At 45.4% G+C, this 13,495-nt stretch overlaps 1 protein-coding gene across 1 annotated transcript in view; it reads right to left on the bottom strand.

Annotated features, from left to right (window-relative positions):
* Positions 1–13,495, bottom strand: part of noc2l (NOC2-like nucleolar associated transcriptional repressor) — a 169,239-nt gene that overhangs the window by 30,501 nt on the left and 125,243 nt on the right. The window contains exon 16 of the mRNA XM_043676134.1: positions 3,041–3,154. Coding sequence (XP_043532069.1) covers positions 3,041–3,154 — 114 coding nt within the window. The remainder of the gene's footprint in view (positions 1–3,040; positions 3,155–13,495) is intronic.

Below are 13,495 nucleotides of genomic sequence, written 5' to 3'. Positions count from 1 at the left end.
TGTGGAAACATGATAAGGACAAGATGAAACTGGTATCTCAAGAAACCTGACCAGCACTGCATCCTCTCTGGCACCAGACAGGCAGAAGTGAACCAGAAACATTTGAAAAAAAAAATACACAACTCCCAAAATAATTAATTTCTAGGGAGGCCCGACTGTGGAAACAAACATAACCAGTTGTGTTTCTGGACTCAGTTAGAGTCATAGAGTCATACAGATGTACAGCATGGAAATAGACCCTTTGGTCCAACCCGTCCATGCTGACCAGATATCCCCCAATCTAGTCCCACCGCCAGTACCCGGCCCATATCCCTCCAAACCCTTCCTATTCATAAACCCATCCAAATGCCTCTTAAATGCTGCAATTGTACAAGCCTCCACCTCTTCCTCTGGCAGCTCATTCCATACACGTACCACCCTCTGTGTGAAAAGGTTGCCCTGTAGGTCTCTTTTATATCTTTCCCCTCTCACCCTAAACCTATGCCCTCTAGCTCTGGACCCCCTGACCCCAGGGAAGAGACTTTACCTATTTACCCTATCCATGCCCCTCATGATTTTGTAAACCTCTATAAGGTCACCCCTCAGCCTCCGATGCTCCAGGGAACACAGCCCCAGCCTGTTCAGCCTCTCCCTATAGCTCAGATCCTCCAACCCTGGCAACATCTTTGTAAATCTTTTCTGAACCCTTTCAAGTTTCACAACATTCTTCCAATGTGAAGGAGGCCAGAATTGCAATCAATATTCCAACAGTGGCCTAACCAATGTCCTGTACAGCTGCAACATGACCTCCCAACTCCAAATACTCAATACTCTGACCAATAAAGGAAAGCATACCAAACGCCTTCTTCGCTATCCTATCTACCTGCGACTCCACTTTCAAGGAGCTATGAACCTGCACTCCAAGGTCTCTTTGTTCAGCAACACTCCCTAGGACCTTACCATTAAGTGTATAAGTCCTGCTAAGATTCTACTCCTTTTAAAGCATTCACCTATTTCCAAACTGTATATTCCAGTGACTATTCTTTTAGCCAAGAACTTCACTGATGAAGTTACAGTTTGGAAAGTTTCACCAAGCTCAATTACTCAAAACAGCTAGTGCAACAAAACTCCGAAACACTGACGCTGATGGGTTAATGGCTCACACAGTTAGGACTTCAAAACACCTTCAAAACCAAGGAGGCTAATCCCATTCGCCCTCTTTGAAATAAAGTATTGAAGTTTGACTTTGCTCTTCCACCATTTGTTTCCCAAAAGCGCCATTGGTGGCTCCGATTTCATTAAATATCCGATAAGAACGAGGTTCTTTTTAATATGAGAGACCCTCTCAAGGAGTAAAGTGGGACTTCACCACCTGTGCAAGAAGACAGGTATTTTAAGTTTAACCAATCTTCTGAATCGACCTGTTCGGAGATGTTACCACACACCTCTGGAGCAGGTGGAACTTCAACTCGGCCCTCCTGGTCCAGGGGTGGGGACAATACTGCTGTACCACAACAAGGCAGGACAAGTATACATTCTGTCCACAATTTGAACCATTTGAGATATATGAGCGACATGGCTGTTTGAGCTCATGTCAAAATCTGCACCGCAGGGCTATTGGATCCACATAGCTATCTGGCAGTTTACACAGAATTACAGCAGGACTACAGCGCGGGGGATGGGCGATTTGGCCCATCATGTCTGGACTGACTCAGCAAACGGCCCACTCCCGCTGTCAATCTCCTGCCTTTCAACTCTGCAATACCTAACTTCTCCCATCAGGGCCTCCTCTCGATAAACCCGAACATGCATCTTCAATACTTACTGTTTGTTTAGGTTTATAGAGTCTGGCACCGAAACTTAATGTCCTCAGACTGGATCTATAATTTAGCTAAACTGATGTTGTTGTGCTGCAGGTTTAATAAAGCACAGCCTTTATTTTAAAGAAACAATACTCTACATTCCCAGCCGCTGATAGCCTTGGTTGGGTCGCTTCAATGGCACGCATCCCAAGTGGCTCCATGAACGAGCTGGGCATGTTCAGTATCCAACAATTTGAATACAGAAGCACGACAGTTCAAACTGACCCCATTTGTATTAACAAGCCACTGTAAGCGGCTAGGTGCAAGACACTCAACCATTTCGCCTGCCCCAACCCCTCAGTAACTAACAAGTGCGGCCGTTAACTCCAGCTAGAGGAAGCTGACACTTGGAATCCTCCCAGACTCAGAAACAAAGGCATTCAAGGTTCAGCCGAGTGTTGAGGAGGGAGCTGGCTGCTGCAACGTGAACAGCTGTGAATACACTTGGAACTGGGCGATGCAATAACCACAGGACACATGGACATTGAGAGAACATGACAAAAATCTTACTTGTTGGATGAGATTTGTCCACGGCACTTTTGTAGTGATCGCAACGAGGTTGGCCAGGTGGATCTCACTGATTACGAGTTCCCTGATTGGGGCTGTTAACCTGGGTCGAAAAGTGTGGCGCTGGAAAAGCACAGCAAGTCAGGCAGCATCCGAGGAGCAGGAGAGTCGATGTTTCAGGCACAAGCCCTGCATCAGCAATTGAAGACGACACTCCTGAAGGGCGTATGCCTGAAACGTTGATTCTCCTGCTCCTCGGATGCTGCCTGACCTGCTGTGCTTTTCCAGCGCCACACTTTCCAACTCGGACTCTCCAGCATCTGCAGTCCTCACTTTCTTCCAGTCGCTGTTATCCTGGGGCCAATCAGGGAACTCTGGCTGACAGATATGAACAAGAGTGTCAGAGGGCCTTTGGGGACGGGCTCTGAGCTGGCTGGTCAGAGTTCATGCACTGTGGACATGTAAATAAAGGGTGACTTGGTGACGGGATACCAGTTTCCGTTGAGATATTTCTATGTTCTTTATTGGAGTTCAGTTTCAGGAAATCAGGGACTTGCACAAATTGCTAATCTTTTCAGAATGCCTAAAGTCGTTCACTCTCTGAAACTCACAAATCCTTTTCCCGAAAGAAGATGTGAAGTTGTGTGGAGCAGGATGATACTAAGAACATTTCTCAAGACATTTCTACGTACCCTCTCCTTGCCAGAGATCTCCATTATAATCTCCTTCTCTCTCAGTTTTTTCCAGATGTTGTAGTACTTGTGCAATGGTGTGCCCTCAGCTTTCAGTGTTTTCTCCCACAGAGCCTGATGCACAGATAGACAAAGGGCCGCGTTAGAGCAAAGATAAAACCAGGGACACAAGCCGTGAAAAACCTGCTAACAAAATAATCAAACAATGGTCATTAACCACGACAGGAAAGAAAGAAAGAAGCTTCAGAGAGCCCATGCATTATTATTCACGACTCGTGTTGTGGGATCTCTTCACAACTAATGAAAGTTTACAAACATGGGGAGAAAGCAGGAGATTGCTACTGGGCAATAAAGCTCATTTAACAAGCCAGTGCAGGCACGATGGGCTGAATGGCCTCCTTCTGTGCAATAACACTGTAAAGTACTTTTGTTCTTGTCATTTTGGAATGTGGGCAAACACAGCAACACAAACACACAGCAGCAATGCGATTAACTCCGATTTAACTGGAAGTAAAAACAGAAAATGCTGGGAATTCTCAGCAGGTTAGGCAATGTCTGTGAGCAAGAAATCTCAGAGGACCCAGTCTGTCCAGCCTTTCCTCAAAGTAATTCACTCACTTCAGGGATTAGTCTAGTAAACCTCCTCTGAACAGCTGCCAATCCTTTAACATCCTTCTGTAGGTATGACAAACAGGACTGTACAGACTCACCAAATGTCCAGATGCAGACTCACCGATGCCTTGTATAACTGAAGCATAGCAACCGTTCCCTTGCATTCAATTCGCCTCACGATAAAACATAACATCCTATTAGCTCTTCTGATTACTTGCTGAACCTGCATACTAACTTTCTGTGATTTATGCACTAGGACACCCAGATCTCTGTGTATCCCTGAACCTGGTAATCTAGCAGCATTTAGATAATCTGCTTCTGTTTTATTCTTTCTGCCAAAATGGACAATTCCAGCTTGCCATGTTGCACTTCATTTTTCACATTTTTGTCCATTCACTGAACCACCTACACCCCAGTGCAGGCTCCTGAAGTCCTCTTCATAACTCCCTTTTCAATTTAGCTTTGTTTCATCTCAATTGAGGCATGGGATCTGATAATGAAACCTGGGTGGACAGAGGGGGGTCTCAATTTAACACCTCCATTGAAGGATGGTATCCTCTACAGTGCAACAGTTCCCAAGTACTAAATCAAAACATCAGCCTGCACCCATACACGTGGATCTCTGAAGAGGCCTGAACACACACACGCGCAAACACACAAACACGTGCAAATGCGCGCGCGCACACACACATACACGCAAACGCATACATACGTGCAAACATACAAATACATGCAAACGCATACACGCGCGCAAACACACAAATATATGCAAACGCATACACACACGTGCAAAACACAAATACATGCAAATGCATTCACGCATGCAAACATACAAATACATGCAAACGCATACACACGCGCAAACACACAAATACATGCAAACGCATGCACACACTCGCAAACACACAAATACATGCAAACGCATACACACGCGCAAAACACAAATACATGCAAACGCATACACGCGCGCAAACACACAAATACATGCAAACGCATGCACACATGTACAAAACACAAATACATGCAAACGCATATACACGCGCAAACACACAAATACATGCAAACGTATACACATGCACAAATGCACAAATACATGCAAACGCACGTGCAAACACAAATACATGCAAACGCAAACACATACATACACAAACACACAAATACATGCAAACATATAGACACACACACACACGGGGTAAACCCTCCTGAACTTAAACCAGCAACACAGAAAAGATTTATCCCGTGCAGTAACCGGCGAAAATTCGAGAGTTCAAGAACTATTTAAAGCAAAAATTAACAACTTTATTTCTTAAGGTACAACAGAGAATAATTAACTAACAAACATTTACAACTCCTTCCTCTAACCTATTTTTACCTACCCCTTCTACAATACTAGTCTCATAAAAACCCCCGATAAAGATTTACCAAAATTCAAATTTTCAAAACCAGCCAGATGTCAAATCTTCTCTTTGTATCTTCCTCGGTCTTCTTTTCTTCTTCTTAGGGATTTGTGTTTCGCAAGTTACTGATCGATAAAGATACCTGTGAGAGGGCTATTTCTTGGGTAGTCTGTACAGTACATGCGGGTGTCTTGGCAGTTCCCCTCCCAACTGTTCAACTTTCCCCAGTTTTATACTCCCAAAGCATCGGATTGTGTCATTGGCTTTTAAGATTGTCAATATAACAAATTCAAACTTGATTGGAGTTTGGTACTTTTTGGGGTACAATTTAAACTGTTTGGCCAAATTCTAATCAGTTTTGTCATTTCCAGGTAACCTAGCTGCTGGACCACATGTTACATTGTATCTTATTCAGAACACTTGGTGCTGTCAGGAAGTTCTGCTAACTTTTAACTCTCTTAAAGGCACAGTACACCGACATCTTCATAACAACACGCACACAAACACACGTGCGCAAACACGTACACACACACACGTAAACACATACACACACACCTATTTCAAACAGAAACTGTACATTTTCAGCCACTCGCAGCCAATTTGAGGTCAAATGAACGTCAACCATCCAACTGGTTTTGTACACTTGACCTGCTTTCAATAGAAATTCACTTAAATCAATATTTCACATCACATTTGAATCGTGTTCAACAAATGCACAAGCATCTTAGGTTTCCAGCTATTTGCTTGTACATCAGTAAAGTGTTAACTCAATTATGTGTAAACCATAAAACTATATCCTGTCTATTCTTTCAAGATTTCAGTTCATATCCGGAAAAGCCAAAACAAACTTTACTTTTATAACAAAACTGTTCAGTTATCAAGAGTTACAAAACTTTAATTCCATCAAAATATCAGTTATCAGAAATAGATCTTAAAAACTTACTTCGATTTTGTTTATTGTCATTCATGGGGCGAGGGCATCACTGGTTAGACAGTATTTATTGCCCATTCCAGAGGGCAGTTAAGAGTTAACCACACCACTGTTGGCCTGGAGCCACGTGTAGTCCAGAGAAGGTAACAATGGCAGTTTCCTTCCCTAAAGGACATTAATGAGCCAGATGGGTTTTCCCAACAATTAACAATGGTTTCATAGTCATCATTAGATGATATGTCCAGATTTTTATTCAATTTAAATTTCATCATCTGCTGTAGTAGGATTTGAACTTGGGTCCTCACAACATCCCCAGGTCTTTGGATTAACAGTCTAATGATAATACCACTAGGCTGGTGCCTTCCCTTTATCGGCTGCGCCGATTCTCGCCCTTGCCTCACATGTGGCACAGACTGGGATTCAACGATTGGCCCTCACGCCTGGATTCAAGCCTTACTTCAGCTGCTTGAATAACAAAATCAGAAAGTTGCTTGCCCTCCCAGGGCAGTACTGAGGGAGTGCTGCACTGTTGGAGCACTTCTGAATGTGGTTCACACTCAGGTGAATGTAAAAGATTCGCTGATGTGATGTTAAAGAGGAGCACAGTTGTCTCCAGTGTTATGCCCGAGGTGTCACTAGGTGTGCAATTGCCTACACATTTTCTCACATGACAACAGTGGCTACATTTCAAAACCAAGACATTGGCTGTGGACAACTTTGAGATATCTGGTGAGGAAGAGATACATCAATGCTTTTTTAATTCACTTGAGGGATGTGGGCATCTCTGGCTGGACTAGCATCCATTGCCCGTCCCTAGTTGCCCCTTAAGAATGTGGGGGTGAGCTGCCTTCTTGAACCGCTGCAGTCCACCTGCTCTAGGGAGACACACAATGCCGTGGGAGAGAGTTCCAGAATTTTGACCCAAGTCACTAAGTCTTTCTTCTTCAACTGTATGACATTTGCAAATGAGCGTGGACCTGAGGCGATGTGAAGGAATTTTTGTTTAATTCCTTGAACAAGGGCATCACTGTATAGCTCAGCATTTATTCCTCATCCATAACTGCCCACAGGACAGTTAAGAATCAAACACATTGCTGTGGATCTGGAGTCACACATAGGCCAGACTAGCTAAGGACCGCAGATTTCCTTCTCTATCGGACATTTGTGAGCGAGGAGGGTTATCAATTGTCAGAGGTCACATGGTCACCATTTGGCTAGCTTTTTGAATTTCAGATCTGCTGTGGTGATCCCGTGGCCCAGAACATTACTGTAGAAACTGAGAAACTAGGAGCAGGAGCAGGCCATTCAGCCTTCGGTCCTGCTTCACCATTCAATATGATCATGGCTTGTCATCCAATTCAGTACCTTCTTCTAGCTTTCTCCCCATACCCTCTGATTTCTTTTACCTTGAAGAACTATACCACACTCCTTTTTGAAAACGATGTTTTGGCCTCAACTGCTTTTTTGCAGCAGACAATTCCATGGGCTCAAAACTCACTGGGTGAAGACACTTCTCCTCATTGCAGTCCCAAATGACCCTCCCGATATCCTTAGACTGACATCTAGTTCTGGACTCCCCAGTCATCAAGAACGTCCATCCTGTGTTTACTCTGACTCAGTAATTAACACTGCTTCCCTCAGTGCCAGGGACCTGGCTTCGATTCCACCTTCAGGCAACTGTCTGTAGGGAGTTTGCACATTCTCCCAGTGTCTGCATGGGTTTCCTCCAGGTGTTCTAGCTTCCTCCCACAGGTACAGAGATGCGTAGGTTAGGTGGACTGGCCTTGGGAAGTTGCCGACAGCGTGCAGGGATGTGCAGGCCAGGTGGATTGGCCATCGGAAATATGCAGGGTTACAGGGTAGGATGCTCTTCAGAGGGTCGGTGTAGACTTGATGGGCCAAAGGGCCTGCCTTCACTCTGTAGGGATTCTGCGATAATTAGCAACCCTATTGGAATTTTATTGGTCTCTATGGGATTCTCCCTCATTCTTCGTTGGGTTCTAGATCGGAGTTCAGTGACATTACTGCCACACCATTAGCAGCCCCCTGAGATTTCTAGACTTGATCATTGTTCTAAGTCACAGCTTTATCACATTCTGCGCAATGGATCCCTGATCAGCCATTATTCTATTCACAATGTCAATCGTGGTCATTGATTATATAGATCACAGTCTGTGTATTAGCACACCACAAACAAGCCATCATCAGCATGACCACGGTAGCAGGCATGTGGAGAGTAGCAATATCCATCACTGCCATCTATTAATGTGATCAAATACAAAGGATGATGGAGGAAATTCAGGTTATGCAAAACTTCGTGTTTGTGCACAATCATACTCGGTAACGTTTTGTTAAGACAACCTCGAGATAAATAAGGACAACGATTCTCAGATTCACCATAAACACGGTTGTGTACTCGCACTTATCTGCTCATGGTCACCAAGTGCCTTCCTAATGCAATGAATTATTACTGCCTGGTGTAATGCATAATTAAATAATTTCCACTCTGGACCTTAGCTGCTAACATCAGACATGAGGCAGTTATAAATCACGGATTAAGGTTGTTACAGAGAAGCAGGTTTACTTTTGACTTCTCTGCCACAATCTGCTTAATTTATTTTGCGTCTGTTAATTGGTTCATCCCTCTCCTATCCTTTTTATCTCTAGCCAGCTCAGGACACCCTAGCTCTGTAACTGGGGAGGATAATGTGTGCGTGTGTACAAGTGTATACCTGTGTGCATTTGTGCCTGTGTGTGTTACATGTACATGCGTGGGTGTACATGCATGTGGATGTTCATATGTGTATGCGTGTCCAAATGAATGTGTGCACATATGTGCATAGGAGTGTGTACGTGAGGAGTGTAGAAATGAACAAAGTCAGCCACAACTCTGAAGATGTTCCATTTTCTCCCTGGCCTGTTGCAATACAAAGGAACAAACACAGATGGGGAACGTTCACTGACGTGACTCCAGTAGCCAGGATGAAGATGAAGCTTGGGGTGGCAGGACCTGCCTCCAATCAGTGATTTTTTTTTTGAAAAACAGTTTGGTTCACAGAGATAGCGGCATTTAATCAGGGCAGGAAGAATCAACCACCTGGCTGTGGGTCTGGAGTCACATATAGGGGAGACCAGCTGCGGACAGCAGATTCCTGTCCCTAAAGGGAACCAGATGGTTTCTACATCAGTCGCTGATAGTTGGGACCATAACTGTGGTATGATTTATGCTCTAGGTTTATTCATTGAACTTAAACTCCCTCAGCTCCCAAGATGGCAATTGAAGCCATATGTCCAGAGAATTACCCTGGGCCTCCAGATTACTAGTCGAGAGTGTGGTGCTGGAAAAGTACAGCAGGTCAGGCAACATCCGTGGAGCAGGAGAATTGACGTTTCAGGCATAAGCCCTTCCTCTTGCTCCTTGGATACTGCCTGACCCGCTGTGCTTTTCCAGCACCTCACTCTCAACTCTGATCTTCAGCATCTGCCGTCCTCACTTTCTCCTTCAGATTTCTACTCCAAAGAATCCTCACTCAATCACTGATTCCCCCCCATCTGTTCCATAAGGCCCCTTGAATTTCCCATTTCTTTCCAGAATTTGTGGCAATTTAGAAGACATTATCAGGCTTCAATTTATTTAAATGTTTAAATGAATGGCTACGCAGTTAAATATTCCAGATGTCCTGCTGAATCCAAATTTCCAATATCTACCAAGGTGAGATTCAAACTGGTCTCACTGGAGCATTACTCTGGGGTTCAGACTGCTAGCCCATTGACTACACCGCTACACCACCAATCGTACAGCTAGCAAAATCTACTTATAAAAAGATTGGGCTCTCGAGAAAATGTCCTCAGGAGTTTAAATCTGAAAGATGATGTGTCTGAATCATTGGAGGTTTCACTAGTGTGGTAAATGGTAAGGACCAACAATTAATCATTACTGTACTCTAACACTTCTCATGTTTAACTGATCGAGATTCAAACGCCGCTGTGCATTATTAACAGCTCAAGCATCTACTTAATTCTATCACCGTGGGCGGCGCGGTGGCACAGTGGTTAGCACTGCTGCCTCACAGCGCCTGAGACCCGGGTTCAATTCCCGCCTCAGGCAACTGACTGTGTGGAGTTTGCATGTTCTCCCCGTGTCTGCGTAGGTTTCCTCCGGGTGCTCCGGTTCCCTCCCACAGTCCAAAGATTTGCAGGTCAGGTGAATTGGCCATGCTAAATTGCCCATAGTGTTAGATAAGGGGTAAATGTAGGGGTATGGGTGGGTTGCGCTTTGGCGGGTCGGTGTGGACTTGTTGGGCCGAAGGGCCTGTGTTCACACTGTAATGTAATCTAATCTAAAAGATGACTGTTTATAGAATCCTGACAGTGGGGCCACCTTGTGGCATGGAATAGTGTCCCTGCTCCTGGACCAAGAGGCCTGGGTTCAAGTCCCACCTGCTCCAGAGGTGTGAAAGAACATCTCTGAACAAGTTGATCAGAAAAATAGGCTTTTTTAAAAAAACAGTACCTGCATATGGGTCTTATCTTCAAATAGCATCCTTGTATGTGGAAGCAGGATATTCAGCCCATCGACCCCTGAAGGGCATCCCAAACAGACCTGACCCCCCCCTACCCTTCCCCTGTAACCCTGCATTACCCTTGGCTATCCCACCCAGCCTGCACATCCCTGGACACTACAAGGCAATTTAGCATTGCCAATCCACCCGAACCTGCACATCATTGGAGGAAACCAGCGCACCCGAAGGAAACCCACGCAGACACAGGGCGAAGGTCTGTGTAGAATATGCACAGTCATCGGAGGCTGTGTGTTAATTTTTTTTCTATGCAACCAAGTTGTATATTTATCGTGCGTGCACATATACTTGCCATACTGCGTCATTTTAAATAAGGTTCGCAAGCGATTATTCTGGGGGAGGAAAGAAAATTTTCCAACAACTGTCTTTTTAAAATTACCCTGAAAGAGTTAAAGCAGTGTTGGATAATGATTGGTCCGCGCACTGGTGAAACCTGGTAACTTCAGCAAACAGGGTGTAAAGGGGAGATCAGTCAGAGGCACCAGTGCAGATTCCAAGCGTGATTGATGAGAGAAATCCTTCAGGCTCTACATTTTGGCCAAGAATACTAGTATCACCACACTGACACTTATTTCAATGATATAGGAAACCAGTTAAAAATGTTACTCCATTTCCTTGTTCTGTCTCTTGTGCTAGATTTTCCCCAGTGTTCTGTCCATCATTCAGCTTATTAAAGAAAATTCGCAGATTTCCTGGCCATCACCTCACTGCTGTTTGAGGCTCTTGCTATGCATTGTTTGGGTTCCCCTCCCCTTAAGGTTGCAACACCTCCATATGACACTGGAGCAGAATACGCCATTCAGCCCATTGAGTCAGCTCTACTATTCAGCGAGATCACAGCTGATCTTATAATCCACAAATCCACTTCCCCCGCCTTTTCCCCATGACTTTTACAGATCGGTCTATCTCAGCCTTGAACGTGCTTAAGTGTTACAAGGTGGCTTGGGACATGCTGTGGTGGTGAAAGGTTGCCATATAAATGCAACTTTCCATCTTCCTGGGGGAGAAAACACTGGCAGGAAGACAAAAAGCACCAAACTAGAACTGATGCAGAAGAGAAGGAACAACAAAATCAGGGAGGGGGTGCCCACAAAAACACAGACGCAGAGACATGACAATTTTCAGTGTCCCTGACTCCATTGTGATGGATGCCCTTATTAGATGAACAGGAATTCAAACAGCCCCATTCATCTCTGGAAGATGCTTGTGATAGCATCCGTCAGACAGATCTCAGGAGAGACACGAGCCAATTCTCAAGACTTGCCCCTGGGGCAACTGGAAACAATTCGAATTTGTCTCAGAACAATTTCTACAGTTAGTTTCTGCCTGGCATTCATGGTTTTAATAACAGTGCTGGATCGACACTGGCACTGGTCCAACAGCTGCTTTCCATTTAAGTCTAAAAAGTCTGGAAAATCTTTGGAGTTGCATCCCTTGGGCTGATCCATGATAGGACAGTACCATGCTGTTTCACCAGGGGCTGAGGGGCTCAGCAGAGGCAGGATGTTTCCACTTGACGGTGGGACGTTAAATACAATCAAACAGTCATTCCTGAGAAAACACACACACACAAACTCTTTCACCGAGAAAATCCTGATCAAACATGCACACGTAATCACTCACGACAGACATAACACAGAGACTTGTGTAGACACATGTACACAAGCGTGAACACAGACACACACATGTACTGAGTCACAGCACATGCACTCAGACATGTGTATACATAGACACATGTATACATGGATGTAGGTTTGCTCGCTGAGCTGGAAGGTTCACTTCCAGACGTTTCGTCACCCTACTAGGTAACATCTTCAGTGGGCCTCCGGGTGAAGCACTGTTGATAATTCCTATTTATATGTTTGGGTTTCTTTGGGTTGGTGATGTCATTTCCGGTGGCGGTCATTTTCTGTTCTTTTTCTCGGGGGTGATAGATGGGGTCTAACTCGATGTGTTTGTTGATAGAGTTCTGGTTGGAATACCATGCTTCTAGGAATTCTCGTGCGTGTCTCTATTTGGCTTGTCCTAGTAGGGTGACAAAATGTCTGGAAATGAACCTTCCAGCTCAGCGAGCAAACCTACATCCAGAACCTCAACCTGAGCTACAAATCTTCTCAAAACCCGCTGACATGTATACAAGTACCCAGAGTTGAAAAATGTGATGCTGGAAAAACACAGCAGGCCAGGCAGCATCCGAGGAGCAGGAGAATCGATGTTTCGGGATGCGATAGGTGGAAGGAGGTTAAGATGAGGGTGATAGGCCGGAGAGGGGGTGGGGGCGGAGAGGCGGGGAAGAAGATTGCAGGTCAAGAGGGCGGTGCTGAATCCAGGGGTTGGGACTGAGAAAAGGTGGGGGGAGGGGAAATGAGGAAGCTGGAGAAATCTGCATTCGTCCTGTGTGGTTGGAGGGTTCCTAGGCGGAAGATGAGGCGCTCTTCCTCCAGGCATCATGTGGTCAGGGTCTGGCGATGGAGGAGGCCAAGGACCTGCATGTCCTTGGTGGAGTCGGAGGGGGAGTTAAAGTGTTCAGCCACGGGACGGTTGGGTTGGTTGGTGTGGGTGTCCCAGAGGTGTTCCCTGAAACGTTCCGCAAGTAGGCGGCCTGTCTCCCCAATGTAGAGCAGAATCACATCGGGTGCAACTGATACAGTAAATGATGTGTGTGGAGGTGCAGGTGAATTTGTGACGGATATGGAAGGATCCATTGGGGCCTTGGAGGGAGGCGAGGGGGGAAGCTGTGGGCGCAAGTTTTGCACTTCTTGCGGTTGCAGGGGAAGGTGCCAGGAGTGGAGGTTGGGTTGGTGGGGGGTGTGGACCTGATGAGGGAGTCACGGAGGGAGTGGTCTCTCTGGAACGCTGATAGGGGAGGGGAGGGAAATATATCCCTGGTGGTGGGGTCCGTTTGGAGGTGGCGGAAATGACGGCGGATGATACG

This window comes from Chiloscyllium plagiosum, chromosome 34, assembly GCF_004010195.1.
Source record: "Chiloscyllium plagiosum isolate BGI_BamShark_2017 chromosome 34, ASM401019v2, whole genome shotgun sequence".
NCBI classification, from domain to species: domain Eukaryota; kingdom Metazoa; phylum Chordata; class Chondrichthyes; order Orectolobiformes; family Hemiscylliidae; genus Chiloscyllium; species Chiloscyllium plagiosum.
Note: the sequence above shows the minus strand (reverse complement) of the source record. Positions and strands in the feature narration are given on the sequence as shown.